This window comes from Platichthys flesus, chromosome 8, assembly GCF_949316205.1.
Source record: "Platichthys flesus chromosome 8, fPlaFle2.1, whole genome shotgun sequence".
NCBI lineage: Eukaryota > Metazoa > Chordata > Actinopteri > Pleuronectiformes > Pleuronectidae > Platichthys > Platichthys flesus.
In genome coordinates, this window is record NC_084952.1 from 7,607,988 (window position 1) to 7,621,989 (window position 14,002).

The following is a 14,002-nucleotide window of genomic DNA, read 5'->3' on the forward strand; positions in this document are numbered from 1 at the left end:
AATTGCATTAGTACTGCACAAAGTTAGAGGTGCGCTTTTTGATGGACCCCCCCCCCCCCCCCCTTACTCTGCCTCGCTCTGAAAGACTACTCCCGCCCGGAAAGACAACACTCCAACATCAGACACTTGCCCATCTACGAACCCATGCATGTCAAGTATAGGTAGATGTAGGCGAAAACGACATGTCGTACAAATGTCACACAAAACTCTTCCAGTGCGCTTCCTAAATCAACGGGATCAGTGCCCTTGGGAGTTAGCTGGATCTGCAAGGACTCGTTTGGTTGTTGCATTCTTGCTTCTTCTATAAATTAGGTTCAAGAGTCAACAGTGCCCTTATTTAAATAGACCATGAAGTGCTGTGATGAGTCGTGTCACAGTCAGACACAAAGCCTTGGTTGACTTTCATGCTCACCATCTCAGTAAATCATTGTAGCAGGCAGGCTGTGATGAATTACAAAGACTTGAGCACGGACCTTTTTTCTTCCTCTGTTCTTGCAGCACTTGCTAATGGCAACCCGTCGCCACACAGCACTGCAACGGATACGTGTTAGGAAAACATTTAGAGGGTTGTATATATTTGTGGATGTCTCTGAGAGAGGGAGGCAGTGAGGCTGAATGCAGTCAGCCCTCTCCCAGATAGCTCCCAGGCCAGACACCCTGTCGCCATGCGGTTTTTCCAGTAAGCTGACAATGAACCTGAATAATGTATCCATCAGTGAGTGTGCCGGGCACTGGGCACTGAGGAAGCTGCCAGCTTGTTATGGGCTCATTACAGGTGAAGATGACATGTGGCAGTGCATTCGCCTTGGCATTGTCTTTCTGCCCTGCCCTCCATAGAAGGCACGCCACTCTGTCACTCCCCCTGGGATAGAGAAAGGGAGGCAGAGGTGATGGAGGAGAAGGGAATGAGCCTCAACGCTACCCTAACCCCCCAAAATGAAATTGACAGGCTTGCTGAAGTAATTGCTCCCAGCACTATTTTCTTTGGCAGGAAATACTGTTATCGACAAATAGGGGATTCAATAAGCGGCAGGAGATGAGGCTCTGGGCTCTGGTCAGAAGGCTGGGCCCGTCCTCTACTGTTGAGGTTTCACATGACGCTCCATCTCTCTCTCCCCTGTCCTTTTCTCCCTTTCTCTTTGTATCTACCCTTTCCTTTTTAAATCCCTCCCACTCCCTCCACCTCTTTCAATTTATATGTTGCTCCCTCCTCACGTACGACCCACACCCCATCTCTCCCCGACCCTCTATCTGCCCCTGCTCCCTTCCTCTAGGGTCTCTTTTTGACCACTTTCCTCTGTTGACTGTTTTTGTCAGTCTGGTGAGGAAATCTCTATTGACATGCATGGGTTAGTAGCCAGCAGGTAATGCCTCCCCCCCTCCCCCTCCCTCTCCTCAGACTGTTTCTCCGCTGCCAGTGTGGTGGTGTAATGTCTATATTAAGCCCAAAGGGATTTCCATTGATTTGGGCTGGGGTCATGAAAAAGCAGTTTATGGTCAGTGTCTTTGGTTTCCAGAGGTCAGTACACGCTGTGAAACCAGAGCTCCATTTTTTCTGGACATAGTGGTTCGCCTGCTGGGAACCGCTGAGAGGCCGGGAGATAAATAAAAAGTGGGTGATGTTTTTCCTTTCACTGGCCGATGTATTACTGAGGAATTAATGTTCTGAAAACGTAGTTGCCTAATCAGCCATATCCAAAGTGCCTTTTCTCAGACTGTGCAGTGTTCTCTTACAGTGATTGGGTCAACAGTTGAGTCATTCACTTCTTGATTATGCAGCATATATTTTTTTACTGCCAAGTGCTCAAGTTTTATCAGCTTTAGTACATTTTGATCTGGTGTGTTTACTGATGCTAGAAAGCTGTTCTTGTCAAACCAGCTCTATTTATTAAGCCCTGACTCCACCAGAATTCAAGCCTCGGCCAAAAGCCAGGTGATTGATCTTCAGACTTGCATGAACCCCCCCCCTTGCGGGTTTTATACATTTCACCTGCCGTTATCCTTAAGGCTTTATTTAGCAGATTGCTGGCATATTGCCTCTTCGGTGTCTGCCCGACGTGCCTGCTCTAGCTTTTGTTTTTCATCAGAACAGATCAGCAGACAGCATCGTGTTTTCAGAGCCCTCGCCTTCTCTTCAGTGAAAACTTTGTTGAAGAGTTGTTGATTTGACTGATGGCTGGGATGGTGGGACAACCACACATATTTTCAGCAGACCGACAGTATATTACACGGCTGCCTAACAACAACGCACGACCTGAGAATACAAATGCTACTCGCTGTTAATCTTTTTCCTCTCACCTTTTTGAGGACGAGGAGCACGGACGTGGACCTAATGTTCCTCCTGCATTTCCTGGCATGATTGGATCAGACATGTGTGATGCACTGTTCCAATTAGCTGTTTAAATGGTTCTGGTCCCAGGCCTTTCGGTTGGTCCCTGTCCAGGGAGTAGCAGCCCTATTGGATAATGAAAACTGTAGTTTCTGCCTTCCTCTCAACAGGGAACAGTCCCCCTGGAGGATCTTCTGGCCCATTCTACTAAAATTGTTATGAATTAATGAGCACTCTTATATAGTTTGCCAGAGGAGGACATCTGCGTAGCTGCCTAATAGTCCAGACACCACTCAGGTAGATTCTAGATTTGGGAGCCGCAACATCTTGTGCAGTGCACCTCACACTGTTTTTATATTGATATCACAGCAAAACATTTTTCTTTTTTTTGCTTGTTACAGAGGAAAATAAACCCTCACATATAGAGATTAAATGGCTAAGTAGGTATTATGTTGTCCACTGATTCTAGCGTTATTCTGTTGATTATTTTACAGGATGAATCTTGTTTAGTTGTTGACCATAGTATCTTGTTTTTGTTCCTGCTTGTAAGAATAGTGTGATTGTTTCAGCCTTGCAAGTTCATCTTCGAGCTGAATGATATTGGCCTGTTTTTTGTAAAGGAGTCAAACTAAAATGACATCAACGTTTCTATTATAACTGATTTCAAGAGTCTATTTTTAAAACAGCATGCACGGCCACCCAGGGATTAAAAGCACATATATTTTTAAGGATTTAAAAGAATGTAATTGTCACTTTTATACCAGTTTGACATCACTGTCTGTGGTTAACCTTGTAGTAAAGTTTTTATGAAGTCAAAGCCCCCACATTCCTTCTTGTGGTTTTGTTACCGGTCGGGGATCTTTCTTTTTTTATTCTCTGTCTCCTACCACATATCTGGTTCTACCAATATCATTCATTATTTTTAAGTCTAGCCGTTCATAGCCTTTATCATAGAATTATGTATTTTTGCAGAAATGTACAACAAAGAGTTCTGTGGCAGGTACTAGTTGAAACATCTAGATGATAATGAGGCTTCTCACCTCTCCCTATTGTCTAATAAGTAGGTTCAGGAAGATAAAAGTGAAGACAGCCACTCCCCCACATTCACCCAGTGCTGCTTGAGAAAAAAGATGAATAACCTGAAGTGTTTGTATAGAGCACATAGAGAAAGACAGAATAGACATAAGCACAGAAAACGGATTTCCTACTAAATCAATCCATAGACTGGGAAACAGACAATTATGTGAAACTCAAACTCTTTTTTCACTCGTGCTGGTGGAATACAGACAAACATCACAGAGCATGTGGTTCCTTAATGTTTTCCCATTTCCTGGGGGGAAATAAAAAAAAAAAACTTGTACTTGTGGAAGGACATTAGTGGACCCCTGTTTGTAATTTTTTGGTGTAGCTTCCAAACTGTTCCTCTCATAAAGAGAAGAGCACGCATTGCAGGGGAGCAGCAGGCTTCTATTAACCAGATAAATGAGTTAGCTTATTACTCCCAAACTGCCCATTAGCTCGGCTCACTTTGTGGGGATCCAGCCGTCCAGGGAGGAACACACGGAGGAGGAATCTGCCCAAATCTCTGGTTCAGGCGGTTTCCTTATTTGGACCTGAATTGAAGTTCATTTTTACAACATAACCTAAATATTTTTACACAGGTTCAGTGGGAGTAAATATAATGTTCATCATGTTACATTAAAATCTCTTTCATTGGTATTATTGTTTAGGTTTGTTGCTAAAACACAACACACTATCCCAAGCTCTATGTAATATACAATGTTGAAGTCAATGTGATCTTGGAACGTGAGTGTGTGTGATTGTGTTACTCTGCTACTGCTGCCAATGAATAGTGTCATTGTTTAAATGTCAGTGTAGCGACATGTCCCCAGCGCCCTCTGTGGAGATTACACACAAGAATCAATTTACCTCAAGCAGGATCTGCTGTAGACACCATGAAGAGCTTAGTGTTTGGGGGGTTTCAGCGAGCAGTCCATCATTACAGTCTTGGCTGATTGAGAAAAAGAGAAGTTTGGGCCGGCTCTTTATCACTGGCACTTTTCGTGTGAATCCAAACACACATGCTGATTGTTATTGATCAAACAACTGTTTCTACTGAAAAGAGATAGAGACCGAGCAATGCGTAATCCTCTTCCTGTGCAGCAGGATGTTTGTTTTCTCATTTCAGTGGAACAAGTTGTGTACTAGGAGCCATATCGATGAAAATCAATGTTTCATCATTCTTCACAAAACTATAATAATAGTAATAAAAACACAAGGTGCTTGATAGGAGGATAAACAAAATAAATAAAAAATATATGATGAAGGGATTTGATTGAATTCATTTTATTCATATTTATCTAACTTCTATCCTGTTGTTTCCTATTTCCAGGGCGGACTAAGGAACAGTAAGCATGAGTCTACACTTTCATCGCAAGAATATGTCCACGAGCTGCGTTCGGGCATCACAGAAGAAAAGCTGCTCAATTGCCTGGAGTCCCTCAGAGTGTCTCTCACCAGTAACCCTGTCAGGTAAATCCAACTTTCTTTTTTACGCTGTACTTAAGAATTTGTTGATTATATGCAAACACTACAGGTTAGTCACACAATTTTTGTTCATAAATATAAAGTCTGATATGAAGTGTCATGGTGCTGAAAAATATGCCGGCACCTGCTTCTCTTAGATCTGTCATGAACCCATATGAAAACACAATTTGAGATGTATTTCTCAGCTCTGTCCTGCTGAGCTTTGATTGGCCCATGGGCCTTTCGTTACCAGGCCGGGCCTCACTCTCTCCTGTACACGAGAACTTCAATTTTAATTTGGTCCCACGAGTGCACCGGAACCCTCAGTGACAGCAGATCCTCTAAATTATTTACCGGCTCTCTGTTGAGGAGATGTTTCTTAATGGGGATCAATGAATGGTGCATATTAAATGGTCATTGGATAAGTGAAATAGTTTTTCTGTTGACCCGGGTACAGAGATAGGGCCTGCCAGCGCTGCCCCAGAGGAGTTTTTATGTTATCTGTGTGGTACCAGCAACATTATCGTGGCGTCCCTGTAAAGCAATTAGGAACACAAGAGGAAAAAAAAGAGAAACTAATTGTTTTGTGTTGCTAAAATCCTGCAGAGTCACTAGAATAACAGATACTCGAACCCCAATACATATATTCAGACATTTTTTTATCAGGAACACGTGTACATCTGCTTTTACATCGAATTATGAAACCAGACATCAGCATTTTGATAACAAAACCATGCAGAAGCCGGTTAAGAGCAGGGATTTCACAAGAACTAATATTTCAGGGAGGTTGCCCTCAAGTATACAGTAGTTTGTGTGTGTGTGTTTGTGTGTGTGTGTGTGTGTGACTGTTGCACATCTCTTTTTGTAACAGAGAAGGACATAGCAGATCAGCCGATTTTTTGTGAAACAGTAATGTCCTAGAATTTAAAGAATTGTCTTCAACTAAAATAATCAAGGCTGTTTGTATTTTATTTCATATGGTTTCTAATAAATTGCCCAGTTAGTTTATATAGAAATGAACATAAGCAAGGGAGTGGTTATGGAACCATTAAGATTCATAAGACATGCTGATTTGTAATATATATTTATTTGGCTATAAGGGAATAAGAGTTAGCTATATACACTTACAGGAACCATTGATAGATTTATAATGTACTAAGCTTAACAAAAAGGCACATTTGACATGTAATATGGAATATACTATAATGAATATCTGAGTAGCTAAGTAATTATCCCTGGAGAGATTGTAGAGCTGTGAAGTCGGCCTCTCTAGTCTCCAGCAAGCTGTGGGAAGTCAAGTCAGCTTTTTCACTCGGAAAGGCCAACTGGTGCCAAGGGGATTTAAGGCCAGGCCAGGCCAGGCCAGGATTGCCCTGTGGGTATTTTCAAATGGCTGAACCTTTGACCAGCATGTAGGGGACCGCTGCTTTATGGAGGAGTCACCTCCCACAGTTTGCCAGGTCCATCCAGGGAGAAAGTCCCTTTCGGGTGTGCGTGACTCTGGGAAGTGTTGACTACCATTCGTCCCTTGCTCGTCCTTACACCCCTCATTATGCCTCTCCTGGGGAAAGGCACTGGCGATTTTCTCCAAGCAGGGATAAGGTTACTCCTAATTAATATGAATGCACTTAATTATCATGGATCACAACACAGAAAAATCCACATTTGGTTTGCTACACTTTTGACTCCACTATGTTAATGTAACCTTTGTATGGTACGTTATCTTATACTAAATGAGTAAGTACGGAGTAGATGGCGGAGCAGTGCATTCATTATTATTTTAACTCACAGCTTTGGATAAGCATTAGCTGGCCTGTCTTTAAATATTAGTATTTGGTATTAGTATTTTCTGAAAATCTTACAAAATAAAATGAGCAAATTCCTTGGTAAGAGCTGTCTAGTAATACGCCTGTAGAAATGTTATGTCTACTAACTTGTGGATAATATTATACCATTTATTATACAGTGATAATCACATATTTTTACCTGCAGTTGCAACCTCCCATCCTGGCAGGAAATGTCCGGGATAGCCACAAGCTGAAGGCCTGCTAATGTTGTCAACATTTGTCTAACCCGTGTTCAAACATTTCGAATAAGGAAAGATTAGAATTTTAACATCTTAATCAGGCACTTAGTGTTGGAAGAATCCCTCATAAATTGCCTTAAATTCTGGTTAATGCACTTCTGCCTTGGAGCTCCATTCTCCTTAGGATTAAAATATCTTGATATTATGAATTCTATCATAACAGATGAATCCTGTCTCTGTGGGAGGCTCAATATATATATTTTCAAATGCCCACTCAATTAGCTCCTCTTTGCACTCGTCTACTCTATTTTTTGGCCCACATTGCCTCTGAATGATTATATTAAAGAAAACTGAGGCATACATTATTTCATCACACTATTAAATCTACTTATTTTACCTAACGGAGACACTATGTAGATTGGTGGACAAAGAACAAACAAGAATTTACAGAAAATATCTTGTTTTGTATTTTTTGGGGCAAACAAGAACAGATCCATCACTTCTTTAATTAGTTTGTTAGAATTACTATATCAGAATTATTCAAAAGTCCTGCCTGGATTATTGATTATTGATATGAAACTTTAAAATCACTCTGTTGTAACAAGTGAGCCTGTTAATGCTACATTTTAATTTAACATGATTAGAAACCTTGAATAAATAGTTTGAGTCGGTCTTCTCACATCTAGTCCAACCTCTTTCTATTAACCTCTATATTAAATGTATATGGATGATAATTTGACGATTGAAATTTTAGCCCTGATCCTCCACTATTTATATAAAAGTAATATTCTGATTATGTTTAAACAGCTGATTGAAAACCAGCTTCTACCGGCATTAAAACGCAGCTCCCCACACTGGCATGAAAGTCTCACCAGGAAAGTGTTGTTGCTCTTCACAGTGCTTACCATTGCTTTTTGTTTTCCTGTGGTGTTTGGGCAGACGGCTAATTTGCTCCCATAAGCCTGTGTTTGTCTAATAGTTTAATTGGCTTCGCTGTGCACCTGTTTGGCAGCGCAGGTGGCCACGGGGCCATTGTGCTGAGGGCCTTATCTCCCAGGCAGTCCCACACAGGTGTGTGGCATGCAGCCTTTGCAGATCTGCCCACAGATGGCATTGCCTGGAGCGTCCACTGCATCCTCTGCTTCCACTCTTTTCTCCCCATCAACCGTGTTTTCCACTTCCCTTTCTGTCAGAATTTCACAAAACCTTTTTTTTTTCTTCTATCTTTTACTAAATTCTCCCCCTTTTAATTTTTATCATTTTGAAACACGTTTCTTAATTTCCAGGTTTCAGATTTATTTATTCCTCTGAGTTGAAGTGAGATGCCAACTTGAAGAAGGTTACAGTTCTTGGATGTATTTAGTAGGGATTTGTTTTTCCTGTGTTATTCTCAGTTTTCTCTATTTCACATGTGGAAACTGTTTAAAGATCCATATAAAACATATGAAGGAGTTTTCTGTGTCAATAGGGAAAAAACATCTCTAGTTACTGTTCACCACCACCAAGGCAGGACCTCATCTATTGTCTATCAGGCATGCATACATGATAAGGCCGACTTTACTTAAACACTAAAGCGGAAAGGAATCGGGTTAAAGCTAACTGTCTGTGATCCATCTCAACGGCTACTATACCAATAGACTTTCCAGTATGAAAAGGAAAGTGGTTTTAGTGGTTATGGGCAGCAGTGCACACGTCCATGGGCCCAACCTTTGAGTTCCCTGGGTTTAGTCCTCTGCATTATGCTATGACTCTGTCAAATCCAAACACGGGCTTCCAAATTAGATCATAGCTCTCCAAACCCTTAGACATTTTTAAGCAAAGTGAACTGGCCACCTTACTTTATAAATGTGAAATCTTGATGCTGCAAGCGAGAGACTTTCTCAGGGGTTTCTTTCTTGATGGGTCTTTCTGTGGAGGAGGGAGACATCTGCTGACACCAGAGTTTGTCCCAGTGTGTGGATACTGGAGATGTGGGTTGTAAGGATGATCTTCTCTGCTACACGGGGTGTCTCTGAGTCGGAATCAGTCTCACCAGCTTTTCCCAGTAAATGCTCGTAGCTGAGCACCCAGGTGTGCTGGGACATCAGTCATGGGCTTTTTATGAGCTTTGGAGGTACTAGGCTTGTTAATGTAGAGCTCGTCGTCCTACTCACCGACTGCCTTAATGCCCATTGTGATACTCCAGCACTGACTGAAGTACAGCGGGAGTACTACCTGTGTATAGCTGAGCATAGATCTTTAAATAAGTCAGATTCCCTTTTTTCCGCTTTTTGCTCAATATATATACCATTGCCCAAACACCAAAGAAAAACGAAAAGAAATGATATAAATATATATATATATATATATAAACACGTCTCAATATATATCATTAGGGAATAATGATGAGACTTTTGTTGTGATCATTATCGATACAGGCTGATATATTTGTTTCTTCTTGATAAAGTTTTTGGCTTTGGGAAAACAAATTGATGACCTTGATTGTCACCTCATAATATTTTCTTTGGTTCATACTCAAATCAAAACCCAGATAATTAAAAGGTGTCAAACAAGCAACTCCCTTGGCACAGATGTTTCTGTTTTTAATCACACCTTTAGTGTTTTATCTCAGACTCATCCTCCCTTGGCCTCTGTCGTCCACTGTGATCATAACAGCCAATTAACACCAACACAAAGGATCTCATCCATCTGTCCATCTGCCATCGTGACCTCCGGATCATATATAAGGATCTAAGCGTCTCACAGGTCGTAGATGCCCCCTCAACAGTTCAGGCTGGCAAATCACAAGTGTGCATCTCTTTGATACTGCAATGACTTTACACAGAACTGATGCAGTAAGTGAATGTAGAGGTTTGAGATACAGTAGACGTCAATGAACCTGTTCAGATTGACAGATTCTTCACAAATGAAAAACTGTCTCAACTCTGTAGGTTTTGATGTGCAAATAGCTCCCTTTCTGAGTGACTCATCAATAATTGATCCCCTGTATTCACTTTCATGGTGGGTAGAGGCTAAATGGGACTCTATGTCAATTTGAACATTTTAAATATAGCATTTTTAAAAGGCGTGACATCCAAAGTAGAGTTTAGGGAGACATCTAACTTAAGGGCACATCAAACAAAGTTCCTGTCCTTCTCAGCACTTTGTAGGGTAATGGGAAAAAAATCTATTTGATGTGCTATGATGAATATCAAGATGTAATATCCTCCAGATATGGATGAGGACGGGCACAAACTACCTATGTAGATGCAAAAGTAGTCAAGTTGAGACTTGAGACTCCCAGTTTCATTATAAACCACCCTCAACCACCCTAGAGGCCTCAAGGTCTCTGACAAGTTTTCTTTGTCAATTGTCAGAGAGAAACTAGACGGTACAGATTCAAAACAATTATACAATAGTAAAGATTTGACTCATCAGTGAATCCACATTCATTTCTGTCCTTTTTCAGCCTTTTTCAGCCTTGTACCACAGGTCTCATTTCACTTTTATTTGACTGTTAAGTTTGACACACATCGTATGACCCTTTGCTCAATGGATGTCATGAGCAGACAGAAATGAAAAAGTTAACTAGTTTTTACCCTTGTGGCTGACTTCACAGACGACGCCCGCCCTTCTTCCTCTGCGGCAGTGAAAACCATTTTGGAGACATAAACGTCCTGACTCTCTGGGTATATTTTAAGAGTGATGCCTATTTGATTTTATGACACCATCTGTTAACCTCCAAGATAGTCATATCTGTTATGGCCCCAGAGTGATACATACATAATTAGCAAATATCTGATTTGAATTCCTCATTGATTCGGTTGAAACTTGTCTTGCTCAGGTAAAGGAAATAAAAAACAACAATTCATTTTTATTTGCTTATTCTTCATTTTTTTTCAAAAAAAATTCTCAGACCTGATCAATTGTGTAACGTTTTGGACACGTATGTCTATTTTAATGTTACAGCTTGAAATAAAATCATTGATTTCCTTGACGTTGTATAACTTTAACAGTTCCCAAAAGCCTAGAAATGTATTAATGTTTTCTGGTATGTGGGACATAACCGAAAAATCCCCAGACACCTTTTAAATAAACATCTGAGCAGGAAATCTGTCTAATCTGGTCCACATTCTCGGTGTGATGTGTATTTGTTTCTTCTGTTATGCTCAGGTATAAAAGCATTTATCTTTTTTCCCTAACATACGGAAGTCGTCTTGTCTTCTCCGGCTTTAACAAGCGCTGCAGAGCTGTCTTAATGTTTTAGTAGTTCCCAGCAGGGATTATTTCACAAACATGCTCGCACACATTCTGGTGAGGTGCACGCCGACACGTTGCAAAAAGGTTTTTATACATGTACTGTAAAAGATGCCTTCAACAAAACAAAATGGCAACTTTATAGCTTTGAAAATAAAATATAAAAACAACAATCCTGTCTTTCAAAGCAGTGCTTGCCGCTGTCTTTTCCTTTTCCTCCTTGAAAGATCAAACTCATCTCTGCTGAAGCCGGTGGAATGTGTGGACACATCGAACACAATGAACCTTTGTCTCATTCTTCACAACATGTACATATTTGTTAAATTAGTTCTAATGAATCAGTTCACGGGCTGTACGACTAGTTTCCCTCTTCCTTCACTTAGTGGTGAGTTGGGTTAGGTTTCATTCACATTTGAACTAATACAGTACTTGTACATGGATCTCAGCCGTTTTGTTGTTGTTGTTGTCGTTGTCTTAAGTGATGCAGTGCCTACATAGTAATGAATCGTATGTAATTCAGATTTATTGTAAGATTTCTGACACAAAAATAAATCTTTTTATGAGCTCTATATTATGTGCTAGAATTAGGTGAGATATTGCCAACCAGTGTAAATGAATTAAACTATTTGAATACTTTTATGGCACCCCTCTGTTTCCTCATGGACTGTGGCTGCTGCAGGTAGAGCTTGGCTTTTTTCCAGGCTATATAAAAAAAAAAAAAAACTCATTTTCTTTTAAAAATTGTGTTTTTCAAAATCATGAATCCCCTCACAAACCTTACAGATGTTGATACTCCTCTCTCCAATCTGTCACACTGCTTTTATTGAAGTCACACACACAAGTACAAGGATTTCAAGTTCCAGAAGGAAAACATGGAATGATCATTTTGATCTTTATAGCCTTTTTTTTCAGAGCAACATTCATGGATTCAAGCTGCCAGACACTCAAATATCCCCCAAACAGTTTTGAGTGCTGCACTTCTCCCATTCCTGGGTTTACAGCACCAGTCACATGGTGGAGAGCTGTGACCAGGATATTGTTACCTGACCTGGCTCTAATATCAATGTCAGTACCCAAAGGTGATTGTGAGAAGGTCCTCTGCTGCAACTGCTGCAAGTTTATTATTACAGCTTGTGATTTTTCAGTCGCTTTATCATTACATGTTATTTGTGATGCATTTCGTTTAAAAATGCTCCAGCCAGAACAAATAAGGACATATTATGTTGTCGATTATATGAATTCTGTGAGTCATTTCAAAAGAACCATTGTTAATTACTGATACTTCTGGTTATATCTCCTTTTCATGCCTCAGTTGTTCAATGACCTCTATCCGGTGAGTCAGCCATTGAGTCCACTGCTGGAACACGCACGCAGCACGCTCCCATGCACCACGTGAATGGCAACAGTACAAAATGACCCACCTGTGGGCATTCTTTATGAAGAGCGATATTATGTCTTTGATTTCATTCATCCATTTCCTGTTATAATAGGATATTAGTCATTAAAGAAAAAAAATAAAGAAAAGAAAAGGAAATAATTATTCGCTGTTCCTAAAGTTTATTTATATTTAAATTAAGTACATAACAGTTATAAAGCCCACGACAATAAATACTGAAATTGTTTGTTGTTAGTAGTTTCTGAACAGTTTTTTGAGATGTGAAGAACAGGGAGCTACATTTAATATAGGGTATCTAATGTCTGTCATCTGATAAGCCCTGAGCATTACAGTTATTTCAGCAAACTATTAAATTGATCAGAGCATAATGTAGCCCCGTGTTTGCCAGGGTAAATCACTGAGCAGACACTGGGGGTGCTCGGTTTCAAGCTATAATGCTCAGAAGTATTTGTTCCAAAGAGCATCAAAGAGCATTGTAGTGATGTAGCACTGAATAGGTCAGTGGTCCCACAAAGGAACTGTTGTATGCCTTTGCCTGTAATGCAATGTGAAATATATTGCCCTTGCTCAGAGGCTTTCGATAACAAAGGTCCCCACCTAGCCATGATAAAATAATAAAAGTGGTCTATAGACTGAAATCAATGCGCGTACAAGCCATCTCAACACAGGACCAGTGATCAGTCAAACGGAATGGTCGAAGAAGTTTCCACCTCACACCATTTCCTTCGCTGTGGAGTCGCTGGCTGTGACCGGTGATGTGGAGTGAACTTGTCATCATGGGCCGTAACGTTTCCCTCGCCAACTATTCGCTAACTCTACACACGCTCTATCTCGCAGCCTGTAATGGTAGTTTTACTGAACTTAATACACAGTGACCTGTTGTGTTCCCTTGAGCCTGAGACCGATCACAGCCAAGTGGTACCAGTCATGAAACGTGTCGATAGGAAGTGTAAAGAGCCGTGTATTGTACCAGGATTACACGTATGATGACTGAACTACTGTTGCAGATCTTTTAGTTGAAGCCTTTTTTCAGTGTCTCAGTGAAGCACCTTGAAGTGCAGTGTGGAGTGAGCCGTGTCAAGACCGTCTGAATGATGGAGTGCCAGGAGGCGATGGGCTGAATGTCACCGTTTTTCAGAACAGGCTCACTTCTTACTGCTCAGCTTGAAAATACTGTACCATATTAGTAGTAATTTCAATATACATGCACATATTTTCTCAAGGTGGCTCAAGTGTTTAGCATTGTCGCATCACAGCGAGATGGTTTTAGATTTGAATCTGCTGGCTGTCAGGAATATTTTTATATGTTTTTCTTATTCGAGATTGAATGTTCTGTTGACGTTCTCCTCTGGCTCCTTGATAAACTGTTGAACTGTCCAGGGTTTATTCAATGATGCATGTAATGCAGGCTCCAGACCCCTGGTGACCCTGATAAGGTTAAGCAGAATAGAAATGCATTAGATCAGGCATGATTGCATTTGTCATGGCA

General features: G+C 40.7%; 1 protein-coding gene across 4 annotated transcripts in view; it reads left to right on the plus strand.

The window, feature by feature from the left end:
* Positions 1-14,002, plus strand: part of diaph2 (diaphanous-related formin 2) — a 329,090-nt gene that overhangs the window by 84,902 nt on the left and 230,186 nt on the right. For all 4 annotated transcript variants that reach the window (XM_062393632.1, XM_062393635.1, XM_062393633.1 and 1 more), the window contains one exon: positions 4,722-4,861. In XM_062393632.1, coding sequence (XP_062249616.1) covers positions 4,722-4,861 — 140 coding nt within the window. The remainder of the gene's footprint in view (positions 1-4,721; positions 4,862-14,002) is intronic.